A 21,698-nucleotide genomic window follows, 5' to 3' on the forward strand; every position below is an offset into this window, starting at 1 on the left:
AGAAAAGGAGCTGCAAATAAATCCTGTGATTGAGGTGGGGGATTGGGAGACAGCCAGATACTTAGCTAGATTAGTATTCAACTATATACGAGTTACCAAATTGTGGCCAATTGCAAGTTTTACCCTGCCATTTGCACGTTCAGGAAAATACAACATTATTGTTCTTCCTTTTAACAAAACGTCGGATGAAATTCAAGAAATGCTGCTTCTTAAATTTTACACGAATAAACTTTCTCCAGAATTGCCAACAAAATACTCAAAAAATGTTCTTTAACTACAATTTTTATAAACTATTCCACATCATGATTCAAGAGTACCATATAAACGGATCTCAGTTTCTTACTTTTCTACGAACTCCCTATAATGCCAGATCATTTCTCTCCCAGATCGAACCTAACAACAAGCCCTCTTTTCTCATCCCTCTATCTATAATATCACTAACCTAGACCCATTCCTCTCATGTTTATCGTCCCACCAAATCTCTGATCACATGACTCTCCATACCATATCTTAATGGCCGCCCTACAAAATATTAATTTTGCAGTACTTCGCACATGTTGCATGTGGAGCTCGGTCTCTCTTCAAGCCTGAAGCGGTCTACGTGGATATCCGATATATATGTATATATATATATATACCAAGACCCAGGGATTCTTTCAGTGAAGTATAAATTTCCGAGTCGTCAGTAGCTTGCATATTCCAAAAATGTCTACCAATAGATTTGAAGTCCCTGTTCCCAAGGAAATCGAGGTGTCGTTTGGCAAAGGAGTCAAGGGAACAATTGCCATACCCCACTCAGAACAAGCCGAGAATCCCTATGAGGATGGGTTTGCACCAGCGACTCACAAAGTGGCCTTGATTTTACACGGACAAGGAGGCCATAGAAACTACTGCTACCAGAAACATTTAGCCCACAAATTGGCAGCAGAATTGGGTATTTACTCCCTTAGAATTGATTTTAGAGGTTGCGGATCTTCCGCAGACAATGAAGATGCAAAAAGGGGAAGAGTATTGGACCAAGACCTTGAAGACATTCTGGATGCAGCCAAATTCATTGTCGATGGCTCAAGAAATGGTTTGGGAATCAATTTGACATTGTCATCGCTCATTGCTCACTCAAGAGGTTCCGTTGCCATGCTCTTATGGGCCATGTACCAAGATGAGAGACTGAAGCGTGGTGACCCCGATGCAATTCTTGTGCCAAATTTGGTTAATTGTTGTGCTAGATATAACCTGCCAACCGTCTTGGACAGATACCCAGTTCTCGATGAATATTTCACTGTTGTGCCACAGACTTGCCTCAGACATGGAGAGATACAAGAAGTTCTCATAACCAGAGAAGAATTGATTTCACTTACTCGTCCAGACTTTTCAAAGATAAACACCCTTTCTCAGGATTGGTCTGTCATGAGTATTTATGGTTTGGAGGATGGAATAATTCCTATCAATGACAGTTCTCATTTTGCAAATGCATTGAATCGTGGTCGCTATTCTCACAGATTGGAATTGATTCCTCACGCAGATCACAACTTTTATGGGGAAATTCCAATCAAGAACGACTACGATGCAGAAGAGCACAACAAAGAAAATCTTCCCCTCAACAGAAAGAAGTTAGTAAATTACAACTATAAGGTAACTGAATTGATTCTTGATTTCTTGAGTCCTGAGAACGAGTTGCAGAGATTTTTACACTCTTCTCTGGAAATAGGGAGGTTATCCAGATGGAAGAATGTCGAAGGAGTAAGCAACTTCAGAGATATAGGGGGATGGAAGATACATAAGCCTACATTCTCGCTAGAGAACTCCGGATATCCAAAGGAAAGCTCTTTACAATATTATGTTAAGCCACATACAGCGTTCCGTTGTGCCAGTGTCGCAAATATCACTTCTCGTGGTTTACAGACGTTGCAGAGTTTAGGAGTTAAGAAAATCTTTGACCTCCGTTCGGATGGAGAATGCGAGGCTGATGGAGCACCCATTGATTTCAAGAAATACGGTATTACTAGAGTTCATGCTCCAGTTTTTTCCAAGGACGACTATTCGCCAGGTGCAATTGCGGTTAGATACACCAATTTGATGACGAGTTGGAACACTTATGTTCATGTGTACCAGAACATGTTGGAATTCGGAGTTGAAGCTTACAAGACCATCTTTGAACATATTCTCAATGAAAATACCCCATTTGTCTTCCATTGTACTGCTGGTAAAGATCGTACAGGAATCTTGGGAATGTTGATTTTGTTATTATTAGGTGTTGATAAAAATACCATTGCAAAGGAATATGAGTTAACCACTATTGGATTGAAGCCAGACCACCCCCACCTCAAGGAGAAGTTCCAAGATACTGTCAAGGAAATGAAGAAGAAATTGGGTGAAGGCAGTGACGTAGAAATGCTTATCTCGCAGGGAAGAAAGAACTGGAGTATTGAAGAAGATGGCTTCAACAATTTAATTAGTTCAAGATATGAAGCCATGTTGGCTACTATAGAGATGTTCAATGACAATTATGGAGGAATTTTGCTGTACTTGAAGGACGAGTTGAAATTCACAGATAGCCAGATTAGAAAGATCTATGAGAACTTGATTGTAGTTGACCCCCAAAACTTGGGCTTTGAAGCTACTGGTGCTCTCAACTGGGATCATAGAAATGCGGGCAAAGTGAAGTTGTAAGCGTCCCTACAAAATATTTATTAAATTTATACTTTTATATTCTGAATGTAAGAAATAGAATTAAAGGAACAGTGCAATGCGATGTATAATACAGCAACTAATGATATGATAGCCTATTGAAAAATCATTGATAGATTCACATAACAGGCAAAGGACGTTGTTTGAAAATAATCTTCTTCAGTATGATATCAATCATAGAGATAGTATCTTCTGTTGTATCGTCATTCTTCTTTACAGGGATCTTGAGGACTGCTAAAGGAGTTTCAAGATCGACCATAGTTCCTAAGAGTCTTTGAGACTTTCCTATGAATAGTATGACCTTTTTGGCATCTTTTTCGTCAAACTGTAGCCGTCCAAATTTCACAGCATGTCGTATATCATTCACAGTAACGAAATTTTGAATATACTCGGCATTGGATTCATCTATAGTGACATTCAAGGGTACATCCCTTGGAAAGTTCAACTCGCCTTGAATCTCTATAATTGACAACCCGGAAGGTGTTGATATTATATCATCTGAAGTTGCTTCTCTTTTATTGTCGACTTCCAAGTTAAGCTGTCGATGTACATCTGAGTAGTCAATATGGGCGGTCGGCATTTCTTAATAACTTAGACTTCTACTGTTATAAATCTTTATAGCTACTGATAACTTCTTCCTTATGGCTGTAAAAACGTAGACGCGTTAACCAATTACTTAATAGATGTTAGTTTTATTACATAAGCGAGATTTTCGGATTTTTTTTGTTTGTGTTCTTGTTCAACAGTAACAGCATGTGCTACCCCAATTAGGAAATTTTGAGTATGGTGCTAAAGTCCCAACAGAAGTCGACAATTATCATCGTTGACATGACCCACGATTCGTATTATGCTATTCGCCGTTTATGTAATCTTCAGTCAAGTCTTCACTAAAATCAAATCCCAGGTTATAGCGAATTTTGGCACAAAGCTAGGCAATCTCGTATTTTTGCAAGATGAAGAGACTTAAGGACTTCAACTGAATTCTTAACCATCATTTGCACCGATCGCAAAATATCATAGGCCACCTAGGTAAACTCATGAGATGTGGCCCGTCTTATTTTTGCACCCCCGGGTCTAACATGTACGGCAAGATGAGGCTCTAAGATACCATAAAAACTGGTTCGTTTTTTTGCGGTCTAATTTGGAACTAGATTGATTGAACTTAATTACTAGTCCTAAAAAGGAAATTGTCAGAAGAATGTTTTATCAAATGCGTATCTCATTAACTAATCGGGTAACTTTTGCACCTGTAGCAACATGCGTACTGATGTAGACAATAGTCAGATGACGCTAAACTGACACTTAATATTGTCATGTTCAAGAGGTTACTTCGAGATGGCTCTCTTGCTCAACTTTGATCATGCAGAGAATATATAGCGTAAGTCTCCCCTCCATCGACAAATTGGAAAATGCACCAAGAAACTTTTATCACAGCCGTATACTAAGAAGAAATCTCAGCTTCTTGTACTTGTACTAGAACAGAGTGCTCATCTACACTTCTCAAAGACTACAAGAGTAAGTTTATGTGAAGCCACTAAACAATATTTCCTACTTCATCGACCTCACTAACGCCAAAATACTTCACCATGTCGGGGAACTATACAGCAATTGAAGGTCTCATGCATCTTTTGCAATACCAAAATAACTACCCTGCTGAAGGAACAGGTAGTTATGTTCTAGCCAAACAGGCTCATAACTTGCTCGGACCAAAGATTCCTCATTCGATGCAAGCGTATACAACAGGTTATCAAATCAATCTCTTTGGAGATTATCCCGATCAAAGAGATATAGCGCCCAGTATAGTATTTGCCGTTGCCTTCGGAATTATAATGTTACTTCACTTAGGTATATTCTTGGTGAATTCATCCAGAGGTCACTATTTTTGGCTATCACTTGGGTGGTTCTTTTATTCCTTGATGAGGGTTATTGGATTTGCAATGAGACCGTTTTGGGGTAGAGACTTGAGTAGAATTCAAATTGGTATAGCAGGAGAAGTCTTCCTAATCCTCCCTTCAATTTTTCTTGTATCATTCAATTTAATTTTAGCTCAACGTCTATTCACCTGGCGACACCCTGTTGGTGGATCGAGGAAACTATTTTGGGGAACTATGATTACATTATATGTTGTTGTTTCTGTAGTTGTTATTATGACTATCGTTGCATCTGCAGTTCCTTCTTTATACCTCTTGTCAGAGACAGTCTACACAAGATACAAGAAAGTTGTTGAATGTACCTCAATTTTGGTCATTTTGTACTCTTTGACTTCCATTAGTTTACTTGGCTTATCATATTTCTTCAAACCAACCGCCAAGGACAAGGAAATATATACGTACCAACCTTGGTGGATCGAAAGCTTCTCTCCATTTTATTTTGTGAAACGAGGAGCTGCAAAAGAAGCTGCGGAATCATTTACCAAGCGTAATCACTATCATAGACATTCAGTTAGGGTGATTGCCGCAACGCATCATCATAACGTTGTTCAGGGTATGACACACGACAAAAAGGAGATTAAACACACTTTCTCCTTAACTCTCATTATTATAACTACATTACTCATTTTTGTTGGCCAAGTGCTTAGAGGCATTGTGGTCTTCCAAGGAAGGTATAAAAAGGACGCTAGCCCCATTGGAAGACCCGTCGTTATGTATATCTTCTGGGGTCTCTTTGAAGTCATAATTAACTTATTGTATATTGTGGGAAGAGTTGATTTAAGGTTCTATAGACCAGACAGGTTACCAAAGAGGATCATGAATATAGCTACTGCCAACCAGTCAGAACAACTGTCATTCCAAGACAGTGGTTACGGTTCCGGGTCCGGTTCAGACACCGCTGGATCACATAGGGCTCGTAAATTTGGCGATGAAGGCTTGGACGATGCAGATGACTCCTCCGACGAGTTTGGTTTCTTCGAGCCACTGTCTCAAACTTCTTACCATCCACCAGAACGTCCGTTCACCGCCCCATACCCAATTGTTGAGAAAACTGATCCCGACTCTGAGGAAGAATTTCACTTCTAACTTCTAAATTTCTCAATATCATGACATTATTCTCTGAATCAGAATACCAATTCCAACATACCTTGTATTTCTTTCATAGACTTCATTTCAAAATAGTAAATACATGCATTATTTCATAGTAATCTCATAACTATAAGACCAAATTTCGCAGCTATGTTTTAACATTCTCACGTGACTCCATCTCCATATATAATTTTTTTTATTTGGCATTAACAAGATATACAATATTCTTCATAAGAAGTGTTATATCTTAGCGTTGACTAATAGAAATACATAACTGCCATGTCAAGACCTGAAGAACTCGCACCTCCTGAGGTGTTCTATAATGACAGCGAATCTTTTAAGTATACGTCTTCGACTCGTGTCCAGCACATTCAAGCCAAAATGACATTGAGGGCGCTAGAGCTTTTGAACTTGGAGAAAGATCAACCACATTTCTTGTTAGACTTGGGATGTGGATCTGGATTATCCGGAGAAATATTGTCGGAAGAAGGTTACAACTGGATAGGGATGGATATTTCCCCCAGTATGTTGGCTACCGGCTTAGACCGTGATGTAGAGGGAGACTTATTTCTTAGTGATCTTGGTAATGGTGTTCCTTTCAGAGCAGGTACTTTTGATGCCGCCATTTCTATTTCAGCTATTCAATGGTTATGTAATGCTGATACGGCCAATGTGGACCCTAAAAAGAGATTATTAACTTTCTTCAATACGTTGTACTCTTCGTTGAGAAGAGGTGGAAAATTTGTGGCTCAGTTCTACCCAATGAACGATAAGCAGACTGAATCTATATTAGGAGCAGCTAAAGTCGCTGGTTTTGGTGGAGGTTTGATTATAGATGACCCTGAGTCAAAGAGACATAAAAAATACTACTTGGTTTTAACAGCAGGTTCATCAGAGAGATCTGTCAACTTGGCAGGTGCTACAATGGATGCTCCAGAAACTCAAAAGAGAATGAACAAGAAGGCATTAAAGAAATTCGAATCCAAGAAGGATTTCATCGCCAGAAAGAAAGAAACTATGAAGAGAAGAGGGAAGAAGGTCGCTCTCGACTCCAAGTTCACAGCTAGAAAGAGACGTCCTCGTTTCTAAGTTCTTCGTCATTTTCATTTTCATTTCCATTCCCTATATTCATTCCACGGGAACCCTTTGTTCCCATGTAGATCTACTTCTGGCTTTAGACTACTCTTATAAATTAGCATTACATTGTACATTACTTAATAGATAAAATGATTATCCGTGTAAATTTGGTCACCGCGTGTAATATACAGCACCAACAAATCCTCATTAACTATGAAAAATCATTAAACAAATTGAACGAGCTAACAGTTACAAAGGACTATATATTAAAGGAGCAGATTACGGACATTAAGAAGATATGTTTGGGCTCGCTGTGAAGAGAAATGCTTCTAAATCAGTCTTGGTTTCTCTCCAAGCTGTTAGGACCTTTGTGCCGTTGAAGAAAGGTATGTAGCATAGCAGAATACAAAAATTTTTCACAATTATGTGCAATGTACTAACAATTTATATAGACACTCCAACGGTATTCGAACCATTACCAAAGAAAAGAAACGGAGAAAATGCGTTGTCTTACTTGCAAAAGGAGTTGTTACAGAGATACGATCCTACCGGAAAGAGACGTGCTTTAGTGGACTCAAAGACAGGATTGCGTGCTGGAGATGTAATCAAGGTGACCTACTTGGATAGAACTGATGTGGTGGGAAGAGTTTTGGGTATAAAAAGAGGACAGAATAACGTAGGAACCAATATTTTAATCAGAAACAAAATCAACAGGATCGGTTCTGAGATCAGAATTCCATTGTTCAGTCCAAAGCTCCGTAACATTGAAGTACTTTACAAGCCAGAGGAATACTTGTCCAGAGGTAAGCAATACTATATCAGAAACACCAAATTAGATGTTGACGACGTCGAAGCTTACGTTAAGCGTCAACAGCACAAATTAGAGAAGGCTAATGTCTCAAAGAAGTAAACCACACATAGACTTCGACAGCATCATGTACATATAAGAAAAATTAATAAACATTCGTATAATATATTCATGTGAACTATGTAGGAAGTATGGTAACTTTTCTTTAGTAGTATGAGTCGTTAAGTTTTCAGTTATTCGGTTTCTTGTTGGATTAGTGCATTCAACTTGTTAGTGAGTTCGTTATTGAATGTTACCTGAAAGCTGGGGTTCAATACCATCATGAGCCCTTCAAAAGTCTCCCTATGACGACTGCGATGAAGATAATCCAGTAACTGATACCATCCAGTGGCATTCACGGATACCTTCAATCTGTTACCTTCGTTTGTCTTAATGTCAAGATAGTATTGGTTACTTCCATTCGAGTCCTCGACGTCTCCTGACGGAGTTCCTGGAGCATTCAAGTGACACGACTGAAAGAATGAACCATACTCATTGAGTATTGTTCTTAGTTCTTCTTTCGGGTCGAATGAATCCATTGGAAGACCATTAGCGAAAGAATAGTAGTGTGAGCTTAATTCCTGTTAATTGTACTCCAATTCCGTTCTTTTATTCGCACTAACAATATGTGCAAACAATATAGACGTATAGTGCCAGTAGTGATAAATTATAAAAAAAGCTGTTCACTTTGTGTAGAATAGTTGTGCTATCGGTTAAGAATGCAGAGTAGAATTATATGAAATACAATTATTCTGGGTCAATTCATTCGCTAGTTTAAGAGATTCTCTCTATTAACTTCATCCTCACAGTATCTGCTATACAAATTTACAATTTCTACAGTCAAGGATTTAGTCACAACTGATTCCCAGTGTTCCACGTAGTTGTCAACACCAGGCGCCCAGAAACGTGCTCCAACTTAATGGTTGCTCTACGCTTACATCCACTTGTGAACCTCCGATTAACTTAATAAGAATCTACTAAATTAACTTCTATATGAAGGGTGGATACGCGATAGATGTTAAGGAAAGAGTACTTTGGCCATAAGAAAAATTTTCCACAGTGAGCTTTTATAGTGGTGCTTTGACCGTAGTCGAGATCGTCCGGGTAACGCTATTTTGATTGTAGTACATTGGTGCTCTTTTAGTGTATTTTTGCAATGTCAGTATTCGTTAAGGGTTCTAATTAGTTCTAATCAGTAGGTTCTACGTGTGTTTGGGATTATATATAGAAATCTTGTATCATGTCGGAGGTCCAGGAAAATTCTGCAAATTTGGTGAAGATTGACGTTACTCCGGACAAGTTCATAGGTGCTAATTTAAGAATTCGTCTTACTGATTCTAGGCTATTGACTGGAATATTGACAGTAATTGATCCCTTTGGAAATATTCTTCTCTCTAACGTAATTGAAACCTCCGTTGACAGGTTAAATCCTAAGAATTTTCATTCGAGGGATATTGGCTTGGTGAGTGTCCCTCGAGAGACAATAGTCAACATCAAAGTGGACATCAAAACTCACAAGAACATATTCGGTTAGGTTTATTACTATCTACGATTCTGATTGATTTAATATTTATCGAACATAGCTACAAGAATCGAAGTACTACGGTAAGCGAAAGACTTCGAATGCTCCCATTACAAGCTGGTACTGGCGATCACTGCTTGTTTTCTTGCTTGTACTTGGCTATAGGAATGGGGTACAGCCTTTTCAAATAATTTGTATTTGAAGTCTGTGCCTTATTGTGAGGGAAAGTATCACTTTTTGCTCCGTCTCTACCTGCAAGTTTGGACTTCTTGAGTTTCTTAACCATTCGAAGATTGGTTCTTTGATTTGTTCCTTTTTTGTTGAAAGCAATTTCTTTTTGATATTTGCGAGGAGGTTTCTTGATTATTACTCTTCTGCTTTTTCCATAATTCTTTGGATCGCGATATTTCTTTGGCACATTTACTGGCCTTCTAATGAATATGACATTACCATCTTCATCTACTGATTGTGTTTCTTCCCATTCGCAGTCCACTTCGTTGTCGTATTCATCGTCGCTATCCTCGTCGCTAGTCTCCTCAGAGTCGTCAGAATCGTCGCAGTCCGTTTCTTCGTCAGCTGGAATTTTTAATGGAGCCTTTGACTCTTGAGGGCTCTTTGGAGAGGGTTTATGTGAACTGAAAGTAGGCCATGGATTGAGTTCTGTAGAAGTGGGGTTTCCAGGAGTCCACAGAGGTATTGGTCGCTCAGGCGCTGAGAATGTAGGATTTGTTATAGGCTCAGGTTCTACTGTTTCGTCAACTGGAGTTGTCTCCAAGCTCTCGGGGCATGGATCTGTTTCCCACACTGACTGAGATTCAGTATTAACTGGAGACGTTGGATTTAGACTCGAAGAGCTTGTGGAATCTTGTTCTGGCGGTGGGAATATTGCTGGCGGTGGATGAGGATTTGCAATTGTAGGTCTACCATGTTCCATACAAGTTCCAAGGTAGTGGTCTCTAGCGCTTAAGAATGTACCATATGGACATATGTCTACTAGGCAACCAACTAAGGAATCTTCATTTGCACAAATACATGTGAGGTCCGCTTTATTGCGGACACAAGTTCTGGCTATCTCGCTAACACAACTTAAGAAACAAGCCGGTGGAGTAGCCACCACGCTCGTAAGTAGTAAATATAACGAGAAGAAGGTGACAAATGGCTTCATCCTTTGTTACTTGAAAGTTTGCAATATTGTAGAAGAAGAATCTGTTAGCCGCCAAAATGTTTAGCAAATATTTTGCAGCTACAGTGAAATACAAAGTGAAATGCGCGGCCATGAATCGTTAGGGATTATAAGGAAGACTAACTTGAAACTTGGAAATTGGCTTGGAAGTTGGCTTATTATTGACTCTTCGAATTATCACTAAATTTGAATCTATAGAAGGTTTTAAATTCTACAATCTGGTAGAGTTTCGGGGTTTTAGAGCATGCAAGTGCCCCAAAGTTCTCTTGAAGATTTACTTGACCACATATGGTTTGATTTATTACATGTTCAGATATTTGATATTTATTCATTCTCCTGTAAAAACTGACAAAACTTGTATTTTTTTTTTATTTTTTTTTTTAAAATGACTACAAATGCAGCTGATGTCTGATAATACATGGCAAATTACTATAAAACAGGAATTGAAATACAAGAGTCTTCAAGTGTCAACATTCACCTTCCTCCAACCGTCTTCTACAAAATCACATTCACCAGCAAAAGACAATTTTGCAGTCGCGCATCGACCAAAACTATGGCAATGAGAAGGATCTCATTTAAGAGACATATTCCCCAGACCCCAGTGTAACTTCCATAGTTTAAGAAGTGACACTCAATATTCTCTATATAAAGTAGAGATAGTCAAAATCTTTCGCCACAAGAGTCTAATCGCAAAGTCAAGTTTAAAGCTAAAACATCCACCATTTCTTACTACTTCAGATTTCAAGAGATACAAACAAACATTCGCTATAACTAAACTCGTCGCTAATAACTTCGCTCCTGCATCAGATCTTTGGCTGACGCTGTCTTTTCTGGTGGTACTTGCGATAGCGTTGTTTTTCGTTGTTCTTTTTTGTTGCTTTTAATCACACACACAGAGGACAGCTCAATCAAAGTACGTGCAACGGATTACTTTATTGAGCATTTTTGTATTGTAGGACAACTCCACACTTACATTTGTGTTCTGCGGGTTTCATAGGTTTCGTTGTTGTGATGCAAGGAACATACAAGGGCAATGGGTTGCCAAGACCCTACTATATGAAGCCGTCTTCCAAGAGAAAGAACTCGCCATATGACAACTTGAAGCTGCCTGTAGCGTTCTTCAACTCTCCACCACGTAAGATATTGGGATATCTCGTTCTCTTGCTTTTGTTTGGTACTTGCATGTACTGGATTTCCCAGGACTTGAAGCCATCGCGTCCGCCAGTTTATGAGGTAGTCAAACCTGAAATCATCCAGGCCTCAGTCAACGTCCCGAAGAATGCTAAGGTCGACAATAAAAACATTGAGAGAATAGTGAATGTTGGCTCGAAGGCAGACAAAGAGAGCCTAAACATTGACTTGGCCGATAACTTGGCACAAGGCTCCAAAGGAGAGAAGGGTGTTGGAGTCGCCGAGGCTCCAAAGGGTGGAATTGCAAACGAAGCACCTGTAGTAGGAAGTGATGAAGAGAAAATTGTAGGACTTGGAAAAAAGCCTAAAGCACAACAACAGGCAGCATCAGCAGATAAGGGTGCTGGAAATGGAGAGTCTAAGGGTTACAAAGCTGCCAAGAGTGGCCAAGAGGGAAGCCAGCAAGTTCCTCAAAAAATCGCTAACAAACCCCCTAAAGCTGGAGCTGGAGCTGGAGCTGGGGCTGGAGCTGCTGTTGTAGCCGCTGGTGCCGATGCTGAAGAGGATGATGATTTAGTTGATCCAAAACAGAAGGCCAAGGTCATTTTGGACGAGTCGGAGTAGAAATGACACATAGGCGTAGCACAATGGCGAAATTTAATCGCTAAAACACACAATCTTGACACATATTCACTTTGTCCGTATTTAAACAATTTATCAAGATTATGGAAGGTTCATTGATAGAATGTGTTATAATATTACCATGTATCCCGAAAGGAGGGATTTGTATGTCTACGTTCATAATGTACAATAAATACGAAGTATTAATTCTACCTGTAGCTCAATTTTGGCAGCTCAAATGGTTCTATTGGATTAGTGGCTACTACATTTATATGGTTGCCTCAAAGCGCAGCTTTCTGATAATTTAACGTACAACAACCCAAATACAGTATTACCTATCCAGCCGCGTCTCTTTGTAAATGCTCATGTATTATAAGTAACCAGTCGTGATTTGTCTATCAATACAAGTACTACCTCCACAATCATCAATATAACGTCACATTGTTAATATAAAGTGAAGTCATATTAATAGCGCCTGCATATAAAGAATTGCAAAAATGTTTCGGTTATGAGCTATGAACAATAGCTGTGAGACAACGAAAGATTCTTGGTCTTCCAAGCTAACAATCCATATAAATTCATGGGTAATAGTACTACTCAAGAAAAGAAAAGCAAGCAGTGGAAGCTCTACAAAAAAGTCTCCATCTGATGTATGAAATAAACTCCCATTCTAATTATACCTATATTTTTTCATTAACCTCTACTTATACGCCTTTCACATAATAATACACTTGTCGTGGTTTCCCCTTGGACCAACAACTTCTTCGTAATGTTCCTTATCCCTTTCCTTTAACTTCTCTTTAACCTCAACAGGGAAATACTTTTTCATTAGCTGCATTGCTTCAAGATCCAAATTAGACCCGTCAGCTTCTGCAATTGCATTTTCGTTTCTACAGATTGGGCAATTCACCTTGTTCTGTTTCTTCAACTTGACCAAACATCTCACGCAGAACAAGTGTCCACAAGTTAACCTGATTGGCTTATAAGCAATGGACATGCAAATAGGACATGTGTAATCATCCAACTGTGGAATTAAAGTGAGAATTCTGTTTTGAATAATGAAACAAATTGACTGTGCGATAGAAGTTCCTGTAATAAAAATGTGATCGTTGGAAATTAATTGGGGAAATTTGTTCAGTATACCAAGAGAAGTTTGTTTGTCAAACTTTTTCAAAATCTTTCTAAATGCTTCTGTGTTTATGTATTGGAATTGCAAGATCTTCAAAAGATGGTAGTTCAAACTGACAAATTGATTAAACGCATTTAAACTCTTCTTATTCTTAAATTCAACAAGTATTCCAGATTTTTCCACATTCTGTAGGAATTGCTCAAGATTTCTCTTAACCTGGGCACCATTTCTTTGAGATGAAAGCATGGAAGTTTCGTTGTACTTGAAGAACACCTCTGAATCTAAATATATTCTGAAAAGTTCACGCCATTTGTACATGTCCGAATTTTTGAACTTGGAAGATGTTTTTGATAGAGCAGCTACAACTTCACTTATATCTTGAACCTCTCCAATAATTTTGGATTCTTCAGTCGATGTTAAGTTATCCAAATTCTCTAATTCATCATCTAACATGTGAAAAAATTTGGTATCGGAATTCAACAAAATATAAATTTCATTCTTCTTCTTTCTCGAATCGTGAGATGAGTTTGGACTCATCAATTGCCCATCAAGGCTTGTTGATTTTCCTGCTGGCTCACCTTCTAGTGGAGGCGAGCCCTCGCGACTGTTGGTAGCAGATACAGTTGGCGAAATTACTATAATTTCATCATTCTCTTCACTTAACTCTATTATCTTTTCAGTATCCAGATCTGAAGATTCTGGCAGAAGCGAGCGCTGAATAGGCATACTTCTTGAAGGCTTTGGTGTCATATGTTGAAGCGGTTCGTCACTTTCCAAAAGAGATTCAATTCTTGCCTTCAATTGCATTCCCAACTCGTTAATATGATCGTCAGTGAAATTGTCATTTGAATAGTCAAGAGTGATTTTTAACATGGGTTTTATATCATGGTGGTCTTCTAAAGATTTTGTCAAAGTATACTCGGCAATGACTGGATTTGAAGCAGTAGCCTCATGCTCGTCGACTTCTACTACTTTGGAACTATTGGAGTCTTCAAAGAGCAACTTTAACGTGTTCTTCTCGAGACCCAAAAATTTGAGTTCATTTACCACTTTGTTGATACATTTCTTTAACGCTTTGTACTGAATGGCAGCTTCCATCCATTCTTCGGGGATATCTTCTTCTAGCAAAGTTTGCTCTAATACCTTTGCAAACTTCATTGTTGTTGGTTTGGCTGATGTATATGTTTCGTTGACTTAGATATTAAGGGGTGGTCTAATTAAACAAAGGCCAATCTGTAATATTGTCAGCCTTGCGATGAGCGATGAGCGATGAGCCCAATAACAAATTAGGAACGCGACGTCTTGATTGGCAGGCAAGTTGAAGCCGTTTGAATAAATTCTTTACTATCACTAAATCAACACCGTTTACCAAATAGCTATGTTGCAACAAAAAATGGAGCAATGATATTTGACGATAGTACGGCGCTAGTCGTGATGAGATGTTTTGTGTACTGTATTTTATACTGTTTTGTATGCTAGCTCTCCATCTCAGATGTCACACTGGAATAATGGCTGATTGTGTGTATACACTATATAATTGGAGAACCCTATATCATCAAGACTTACAAACACTTCCCCAGGTAAAAATATTATTTTCTTGTCCTTGGTATCTGCTTGGCTCTTTCACTAGACTATTTCAAGATAGAGTATCTAATGCTTAGGAGGTATAATAGGGTCGAATGCAGATAAGGGAATAAAAGCTATGAAATTTTGACAGCTTCTTGAATTTTTTTTTATTTCAAAACACGTGGGTACAGTTTTGTTTGTAGCACAATAAGAGTGGTCTATATTATGTACTGTAGCTAAGAGCAAAAAGCGTTGTAGTTGGTATATGGAGCTTGTATGGTGGGACGGTGGCCAGAGTGGGTTTTTGCAGCAGGTGCGGTTAGTGGTTGTTTAAATATCAAAGAAGAGTTTCTTCCAAGTTAGCTGTCTTACTTCGATGGCAACATGACTCGCCATCCTAGATGGCCGCCTTGATAGGCCATCTCTATGGTGGGTCGATGAAGTGGGTTAACCACTTGAATCCTGTGTGACCACTTTTTTATGTACAGTCTGGTATGGCGGTATGGGTGTTTTTGAATTCTTTTCTAAGTTAAGATTGCTATTGACTGCAAAAAAAAAAAAAGAAACTCCAGAAGTGGTTTGCTGCGCTGATTATCTCAGTATTATCAGATTCATAGGTTTACGTGTTAATTGAAGAGATATGATTATATATAGTATCATACGATTAGGCTTTCGTATCGCAAATCAAATTCATCCTTAAGTATACTTATCGTACAAAGGGTCTCATAAAACATACAACCCCCGCATTATTTTCAAAAGCGACGGTTCTCTAATGGAGCCAGGTTTGACCCAGTTTGGAAAATTCTGGGGCCACTCCCGCGTCCACCACGGAAGCCTCTTCCACCTCTGCCTCCACGGCCACGACCATAGCCGTATTTAATATGACTTCCGAATCCTCTTCTATCGTATTGCCTTAATTCAGGGGGAATTACTTGCTTAGCCTCTCTCATAATTTTACATAAGTCTCCTCCCAAATTGGCATTCTGGTCGGTGAAGAATGAGATCGCAGTTCCTGTACTGCCAGCCCTACCTGTTCTTCCAATTCTATGGACATAGTCCTCGATATTCCCTGGCATGTCGTAGTTGATGACGAAGTTAATTCCCTTAACATCTATAATTCCTTAGTTAGTAAATTATTACATCGCACAAGTTGGGACATTCAAGTGTCAGTTCGACAACACCAAGATGTCTAAATTCAAAATAATTGTCTATCTTCCAGCACACTGGTAGACCACACACCTTTTAGGAATTCTATTTATTGGACGCGCTTGTGTCCTTTTGAATTCATAACAGATCAATTCGCCAGAACTAATGAGATATGGATTCATAAAGACATTGCGCGAACTGGAGATAATATGCCGCAAAATAGTTGCAAGCGTATCTCGATCGCTAGATAGAATTCAGATAGCTTTGGTGCCAGTCACAGTTCCCATAGACAACTTTATCTTGATAAAAACTTTGTCCCACCTCTCTAAGGGTTTCAATTAGGGAGTAATACACTCAGTCCTATGCAAAACCAATGCCGTATTAAAACTTCCAAGTGTAAGTAATTCGATAATAGATACCCTATAACAATTCCGTTAGTAAAACAAAACTTACCAATACCTCTTGCGGCTACATCTGTGGCAACCATTATAGGCGAAGTTCCTTTCTTGAACTCGCTCAAGACCCAATCTCTTTCATTTTGTTCCTTGTCACCATGGATAGCAAGTGCTGGCCATCCATCCTGCCTCAAATACGATGTAATTTCATCACACTTCTTCTTAGTTGTGGCAAAAATCAAAACCTTAGACTCTTTGTCTTCCATCGCTTTCTCCAAATGATGTACCAATTTTTCCTGCTTCTGGAACTCTGAGGTAAGTTCTACTATTTGAGTGATTGTATGCGACGCGGCCAATTCCAACGATCCTATGGTCACATGGATAGGGTTGTCTAAGTAATCACTTGCTAAAGCTTGGACTTCTTTAGGCCATGTCGCGGACCACATAAGAGTTTGACGATCTGGTCTAATCTGATCCACGATTTTTCGAATTTGTGGTTCGAAACCCATGTCTAACATTCTATCGGCCTCGTCTAAGACTAAATAGGTTACCCTCTTCAAATTAGTCCTTCCTGATTCAAGCATATCTAGAAGTCTGCCAGGTGTGGCAATACAAATTTCTACTCCTCTAGCCAAATCTCTTGTTTGTGCTCCTTTTGGTACTCCTCCATAAACACAAGTGTTTCTAATCAGCGACGAGGAACCGAACTTGATGCACTCTTTCTGAATTTGAACCGCTAATTCTCTAGTCGGAGCCAAAACCAAAACAATGGGCCCATCTCCTGGACTCAACAATGGCTGGGCATTGATATGCACAATAGCCGGTAATATATAGGCCAATGTCTTACCTGAACCTGTTGCAGCAATTCCTACCATGTCTCTTCCACTCAAGGCCATTGGCCAACCCTGACTCTGAATAGGCGTGGGTTTGGGAAAACCTTGACGTTCAAGATTGGTCAATACATAATCTGGAAACGACGCTTCCTGAAATGTAGTAATAGGATGAGGAACGCCATCTCCAAACACACTCATCTCCTGTTCTTTACGGAAAGCAGCAATCTCTTGGTCAGTGCGATTAGAAACGCTTGGGCTTTCTTTGTAGAAGTTCTTCTCAAATTTCGGCAAACGCTCCAAGTCCCACTCAGGTACAGCCAACTCGATTCGCTCATAGCTACCTCTTCCTCTATCACCTCCGCCATAACCTCCTCTCCTTCCATATCCTTGGGAGCCGCTGCTGTTGCCGCGACCTACTCTGCCCCCTCTTCCTCCACGACCACCTCCGTAGCCTCCTCCGTATGAATTCTCGTTATAAGATCCTGAAGTACCTCCATAGCCGCTGTTGTTACCACCATAACCACCCCCACTATTATAATCTCCTTGGCCTGCCATGCTATTATAATTGGACATTTCTAAACTAAATATTAACGATATTTATAACTCAAAGTAGTTGAAATAACTAGTCTAATTTGCAAATAATTAGGAAGAAAGAATCACTTTTCACCCAGTATTATGTAGAATAACGAATGAACAACTCAATTATAAAGCGTACAACAAAAGGGGGAACTTGTCATTTAAATACTTATATGGGGACATATTTATGTACCGGAAAATGAGCGTCTGTAGATCAAACCAAAAAATGGCGTAAGCCTACTTGTTTGCGACCTACAGAAATATGTTACGATTACTTTGGCTGGAATATGCCACTAGCGTGTTCGAGATTATTATTCACAAATGAAGATATGATAATAGAGTTATAAAAAAAAACTTCCGATACCGGGAGTCGAACCCGGGTCTGCTCGGTGAAAGCGAACCGTGCTAGCCGTTACACTATATCGGATAATCATAAGCACCTAAGTTTGGAATCGAAGGACCCTTTGACGAGAGTATCAAATATTGCAAAATCGCGCATCCATGCCGCAATAATGAAATAATGGATAAAAATCGAAGGTGGACCTCTCCAATCAACTCTATTGCAACTATCCACTGTGTTCATTCTTTCCCCTTCATCTCTATTATATCGAATAGTCCATGGGAGGTTATGAGAACCACTCCTCTTAAAGCCATCTTACTATCTCTATTTATATATTACCTTCCTACTCAAGAAATGCGGAGTTTAGCATTGCGGCGGTGAACTTCAGCTTTGACATCGTTAATGACTTAAGGCCCTTCAGTAGCCATTAAGGAGACAGAGGCTAACTAGTTCCTATTTCATGCGCTCTATTTAAACAATGTCACCGTCTCGTTAGTATCGGTAGGTGTATTTTGAGGGCCATTACTCACAGGCTAGCACTTTTCCTCGTAAATTCTCATTTACTTGGAAAGAGTGTGTACCAATATTTTATTCCGAATTTATAAAACTGCAGCCAAACTGCTGTTCCCTTCTCCAGTCTCCTTTCCCAATTCAGCTTTGTCAATGTTAATTTCTTCCCTCAGACTTTTCATAATTGAGTTTAGGTACTGCGTAATGAATCTAGTGAATCTAATGTAGTCTAATGTTAGCCCAACCAAGCACAAAACACACCATCATAGCATTATCTTAATCTTGGGAAACTGTAGTGTACATCCAATGAGTGGATCAAATAATATCTTGTTCCAGATTCTATGTGGGGCTGTCTAATTTTATGTTTCTACTCAATAATTTTCAATTGAGGCTTCTGAAAAAACGCCGAAGTGGTATCCGCAAAATATCTCTGAGCATATATCATTATCGTTCTCGTATCTACATTTGAGACTTTTTCGTATCAATGTCTTAGGTCGAAGTAAATAAAAGTGGGCTTGGGAATTACACAAATACAATCTTCCCGCCCAACATGCATGTGTGCTAGTAAATACCGCTAACCATACAAGTAGACACACTCTACACCATACAAGTAGAGTGTAGAGTGTGTAAAATCTTTTCCCTAGATGTGGTTTCTTGTCTTGACGATCATGTTCAACCACAATTTGTAATCGAAGAAGTTCATCCTGGACTAGTCCCTATCAATAACTTATCATAGAACTCAAAACACAAAACTACACAGTATTGTGACGCAAGATTCATGCAGCTAAAGTGGGTGCAGCATATTTTCTCATGTCTATTTTACGTAAGCTTGATATTTAGCCACTTCTCGTTAATTATAATATAAAGTTTAAGTATCTTGCAGTATTTTGAAATGGAGATGAAAAAATACCAGAACTGATTCATACCACCCCACAAAGACAACTGTCCCTTTAGGGGGAATACTGAGGGAGTCTCCTTTCAGCTAGCAAAAGATACGTAAACTGCTTCGTTGGACGGAAACTACATAAAACATTGGTCCTCGACCACCTTCTAGTTTCTTGGGAATTGACCTTATCCTTACCATGAGCAGCGAGTTAATTGTGGAGGCAAGTGCTCCTTTATACCTAGCATTGGGCAGTGCTGCCACTTGTGCTACATTTGTGCTCTTAGAGTTTGTTAGTCTGGCATTGAAGACACAACCCATCAATTTGAAACGGCTTTCAACTTTGACTCTTTCCATTGCTTTGGCTACCCTTTGCTTTAATGAGTGGGACAGGATTCAGGGTTCCCTCTTTCCAAAAGAAGTAGAATTAATTCAGAAGTCCATAACCAATGCAGAGTCTTTTAGACCCTATTCTGTCTCAACCATCTCTACGATCGGTAAAGGAGTCGAATATTTCCCTGACGCTGCCATCACATGTAATCTCGCCCGTCACGATGATGACGATTCCATTTCAGTATCCAAGACATTCGATCTCAACAAAGATGGAGAACTAGCAGAGATTCGAGCCATGGCAAGAAGGATGGTAGAAAATAGAGAGTATCCACAGTTGAAATCTATCTTTTCTGAACCTCTAAATCTCACTGATGAGGAAATTCTCAAAAGGAATTGGTACAAGTTTGCTAGTTCAGCAACATGGATGGAGATGTATCAAGTGAATTTCCTTGTTAGCAGAATTCTTTATACAGAATCAGGACATAGAGGAGCAGCTAATGTCCTGTTTCTCTACGGTCAAATTTTTGACAAGGATTGGAAGGAAATCCGGAACTACAAGTTCAACAGTTCAAGTTTACTCTTTCCCACAATATTACCAGTAGAATTTCAAGTTGAAGAAGGCAGAGATTACCAAGGGGCTGAGGATCCCCGAGTTGTTTTAAGGACATTCTTTAACAAGCGAACAGGTCAACTCGATCAGGAGCCAGTAATACTGTTTTCCAATCTACAGAAGGGAAAAATCTACTGGAGATTACATATGAGTGTCTACAGACCGTTGTCACATCCACGTAGGGCTAGATTAATGCGTATCAAGGACGAGTATCCGAGAACAATGGAAAAGAATTGGGCGCCATTTTTGGACGACGATGGAGAAGACTTTATAAATTTTATCTATAGCTTTAGCCCTCTTCGTGTGGTTAAGTGCAACTACGAGTCAGGATTATGCACCAAGGTATATGGAGAAGCTTTACCGGTTTACGGCAACAGTACTGGACAATTCAGAGGAGGAACTAATCTTATTCCCATCCCAAACCACCTCTTACCATCGGGATCAGGGTTCGCGGAGAGAAAGTCGTGGTTTGGGATTGGTAGGGTAGTTGTATTGTCTTGCCATCGTCTTCATAAAATATACCGTCCAGTTGCCTTCATAATTTCAAGAGATGAGGAAATGCAATTCCACATCACTTCAACCACGGAACAATTGGATTTCCATGTTGATGTTGAACCATGGTTTGGAGGTTCCATAGTCAATGATGTTAATGTAATGACTCCAAATTCAATTAGCAATTGGGACGTCTCAGATGAAAAGAACGACATAATGACTTTAACCTTTTCGAGATCAGATAAGCTGAATGATCGAATATATATTAAAGGGTGGCTAAGGCAGATACGGAATTCGTTGGATATAGATGTGAAGTCAACAAGAGATTATTTCTCGAAATCCGATGAAGTATTATCACAGATGAATAAGTTTATGACAGCTTGTGCGTCGTTTAGGATTGACCAATATTGTGAAGCTCTAGTTAGGTTGGAAACAACAGATGGACTTTGTGCAATTGAAGATGATGTATAGTTAGCAATATTATATGTCTAAACGCCCAGTTTCTTAATAGCAATTACATTCAATTTTATATTTTTCTGACAAATTTTGAAAAGTATAGAAAACACTAATTGTTGAAATTTATTTGGTTTTGGTATATTGAATACATTTATAAAAGACCCCATATAATCATATAATAGTATATATGTGAATAACATATAGCATCTATAAAGCAAAAAAAGACTACATGGATAAACCGGTCAAGCATGTCAAGTAATATAGTGACAGTGGGTACCATATATCCAAGTAATTTTGCCCAAAGTAAAACCAAAAAACAAGCACATCGTTTCCCTAAACT

At 39.1% G+C, this 21,698-nt stretch overlaps 12 protein-coding genes and 1 non-coding gene across 13 annotated transcripts; 7 read left to right on the plus strand and 6 right to left on the minus strand. All coding sequences in view use genetic code 12, as the record gives it.

Annotated features, from left to right (window-relative positions):
- Nucleotides 1–576: 576 nt before the first annotated feature.
- On the plus strand, nucleotides 577–2,738 carry RJT20DRAFT_34735 (uncharacterized protein). Its single transcript, XM_064919781.1, has one exon. The coding sequence runs from the start codon at nucleotides 706–708 to the stop codon at nucleotides 2,668–2,670; it is 1,965 nt and encodes a 654-aa protein (XP_064774892.1). The 5' UTR covers nucleotides 577–705; the 3' UTR covers nucleotides 2,671–2,738.
- A 68-nt stretch (nucleotides 2,739–2,806) lies between these two features.
- Nucleotides 2,807–3,268, minus strand: CTF8 (Ctf8p; the record flags this gene model as incomplete). The annotated part of the gene is made up of 1 exon (XM_064918277.1): nucleotides 2,807–3,268. The coding sequence occupies one exon, from the start codon at nucleotides 3,266–3,268 to the stop codon at nucleotides 2,807–2,809; it is 462 nt and encodes a 153-aa protein (XP_064774893.1).
- A 676-nt stretch (nucleotides 3,269–3,944) lies between these two features.
- RJT20DRAFT_126878 (uncharacterized protein) lies at nucleotides 3,945–5,949 on the plus strand. The gene has a single exon (XM_064916854.1). It carries the CDS (start codon nucleotides 4,275–4,277, stop codon nucleotides 5,703–5,705), a length of 1,431 nt encoding a protein of 476 aa, XP_064774894.1. The 5' UTR covers nucleotides 3,945–4,274; the 3' UTR covers nucleotides 5,706–5,949.
- On the plus strand, nucleotides 5,950–7,258 carry BUD23 (18S rRNA (guanine1575-N7)-methyltransferase). Its single transcript, XM_064916855.1, has one exon. It carries the CDS (start codon nucleotides 5,988–5,990, stop codon nucleotides 6,795–6,797), a length of 810 nt encoding a protein of 269 aa, XP_064774895.1. The 5' UTR covers nucleotides 5,950–5,987; the 3' UTR covers nucleotides 6,798–7,258.
- Nucleotides 7,004–7,760, plus strand: RJT20DRAFT_34759 (mitochondrial 54S ribosomal protein bL19m). The gene has a single exon (XM_064919784.1). It carries the CDS (start codon nucleotides 7,210–7,212, stop codon nucleotides 7,693–7,695), a length of 486 nt encoding a protein of 161 aa, XP_064774896.1. The 5' UTR covers nucleotides 7,004–7,209; the 3' UTR covers nucleotides 7,696–7,760.
- RJT20DRAFT_34796 (uncharacterized protein) lies at nucleotides 7,591–8,521 on the minus strand. The gene has a single exon (XM_064919786.1). It carries the CDS (start codon nucleotides 8,169–8,171, stop codon nucleotides 7,827–7,829), a length of 345 nt encoding a protein of 114 aa, XP_064774897.1. The 5' UTR covers nucleotides 8,172–8,521; the 3' UTR covers nucleotides 7,591–7,826.
- Nucleotides 8,522–8,809: 288 nt separating this feature from the next.
- Nucleotides 8,810–9,241, plus strand: RJT20DRAFT_140033 (uncharacterized protein; the record flags this gene model as incomplete). The annotated part of the gene is made up of 2 exons (XM_064918615.1): nucleotides 8,810–9,161; nucleotides 9,216–9,241. The coding sequence occupies exons 1-2, from the start codon at nucleotides 8,873–8,875 to the stop codon at nucleotides 9,239–9,241; spliced, it is 315 nt and encodes a 104-aa protein (XP_064774898.1). The 5' UTR covers nucleotides 8,810–8,872.
- Nucleotides 9,242–9,284: 43 nt separating this feature from the next.
- On the minus strand, nucleotides 9,285–10,319 carry CCW14 (Ccw14p; the record flags this gene model as incomplete). Its single annotated transcript, XM_064918634.1, has 1 exon — nucleotides 9,285–10,319. The coding sequence occupies one exon, from the start codon at nucleotides 10,317–10,319 to the stop codon at nucleotides 9,285–9,287; it is 1,035 nt and encodes a 344-aa protein (XP_064774899.1).
- Nucleotides 10,320–11,008: 689 nt separating this feature from the next.
- On the plus strand, nucleotides 11,009–12,504 carry RJT20DRAFT_34780 (uncharacterized protein). The gene has a single exon (XM_064919785.1). The coding sequence runs from the start codon at nucleotides 11,349–11,351 to the stop codon at nucleotides 12,090–12,092; it is 744 nt and encodes a 247-aa protein (XP_064774900.1). The 5' UTR covers nucleotides 11,009–11,348; the 3' UTR covers nucleotides 12,093–12,504.
- TRY3 (Try3p) lies at nucleotides 12,449–14,517 on the minus strand. Its single transcript, XM_064919782.1, has one exon. The coding sequence runs from the start codon at nucleotides 14,374–14,376 to the stop codon at nucleotides 12,805–12,807; it is 1,572 nt and encodes a 523-aa protein (XP_064774901.1). The 5' UTR covers nucleotides 14,377–14,517; the 3' UTR covers nucleotides 12,449–12,804.
- A 690-nt stretch (nucleotides 14,518–15,207) lies between these two features.
- On the minus strand, nucleotides 15,208–17,861 carry RJT20DRAFT_34751 (ATP-dependent RNA helicase DBP2). The gene is made up of 2 exons (XM_064919783.1): nucleotides 16,384–17,861; nucleotides 15,208–15,895 (listed from the first exon to the last, which is right to left on the minus strand). The coding sequence occupies exons 1-2, from the start codon at nucleotides 17,729–17,731 to the stop codon at nucleotides 15,537–15,539; spliced, it is 1,707 nt and encodes a 568-aa protein (XP_064774902.1). The 5' UTR covers nucleotides 17,732–17,861; the 3' UTR covers nucleotides 15,208–15,536.
- A 228-nt stretch (nucleotides 17,862–18,089) lies between these two features.
- On the minus strand, nucleotides 18,090–18,161 carry RJT20DRAFT_t68. Its single transcript has one exon. It is a non-coding gene; the product is annotated as a tRNA-Glu (tRNA).
- Nucleotides 18,162–19,451: 1,290 nt separating this feature from the next.
- Nucleotides 19,452–21,523, plus strand: RJT20DRAFT_126887 (uncharacterized protein). The gene has a single exon (XM_064916856.1). The coding sequence runs from the start codon at nucleotides 19,667–19,669 to the stop codon at nucleotides 21,371–21,373; it is 1,707 nt and encodes a 568-aa protein (XP_064774903.1). The 5' UTR covers nucleotides 19,452–19,666; the 3' UTR covers nucleotides 21,374–21,523.
- Nucleotides 21,524–21,698: the final 175 nt, after the last annotated feature.

This window comes from Scheffersomyces xylosifermentans (genome assembly GCF_036884685.1).
Source record: "Scheffersomyces xylosifermentans strain CBS 12540 chromosome Unknown RJT20scaffold_3, whole genome shotgun sequence".
In the NCBI taxonomy this organism is placed as follows: Eukaryota; Fungi; Ascomycota; class Pichiomycetes; order Serinales; family Debaryomycetaceae; genus Scheffersomyces; species Scheffersomyces xylosifermentans.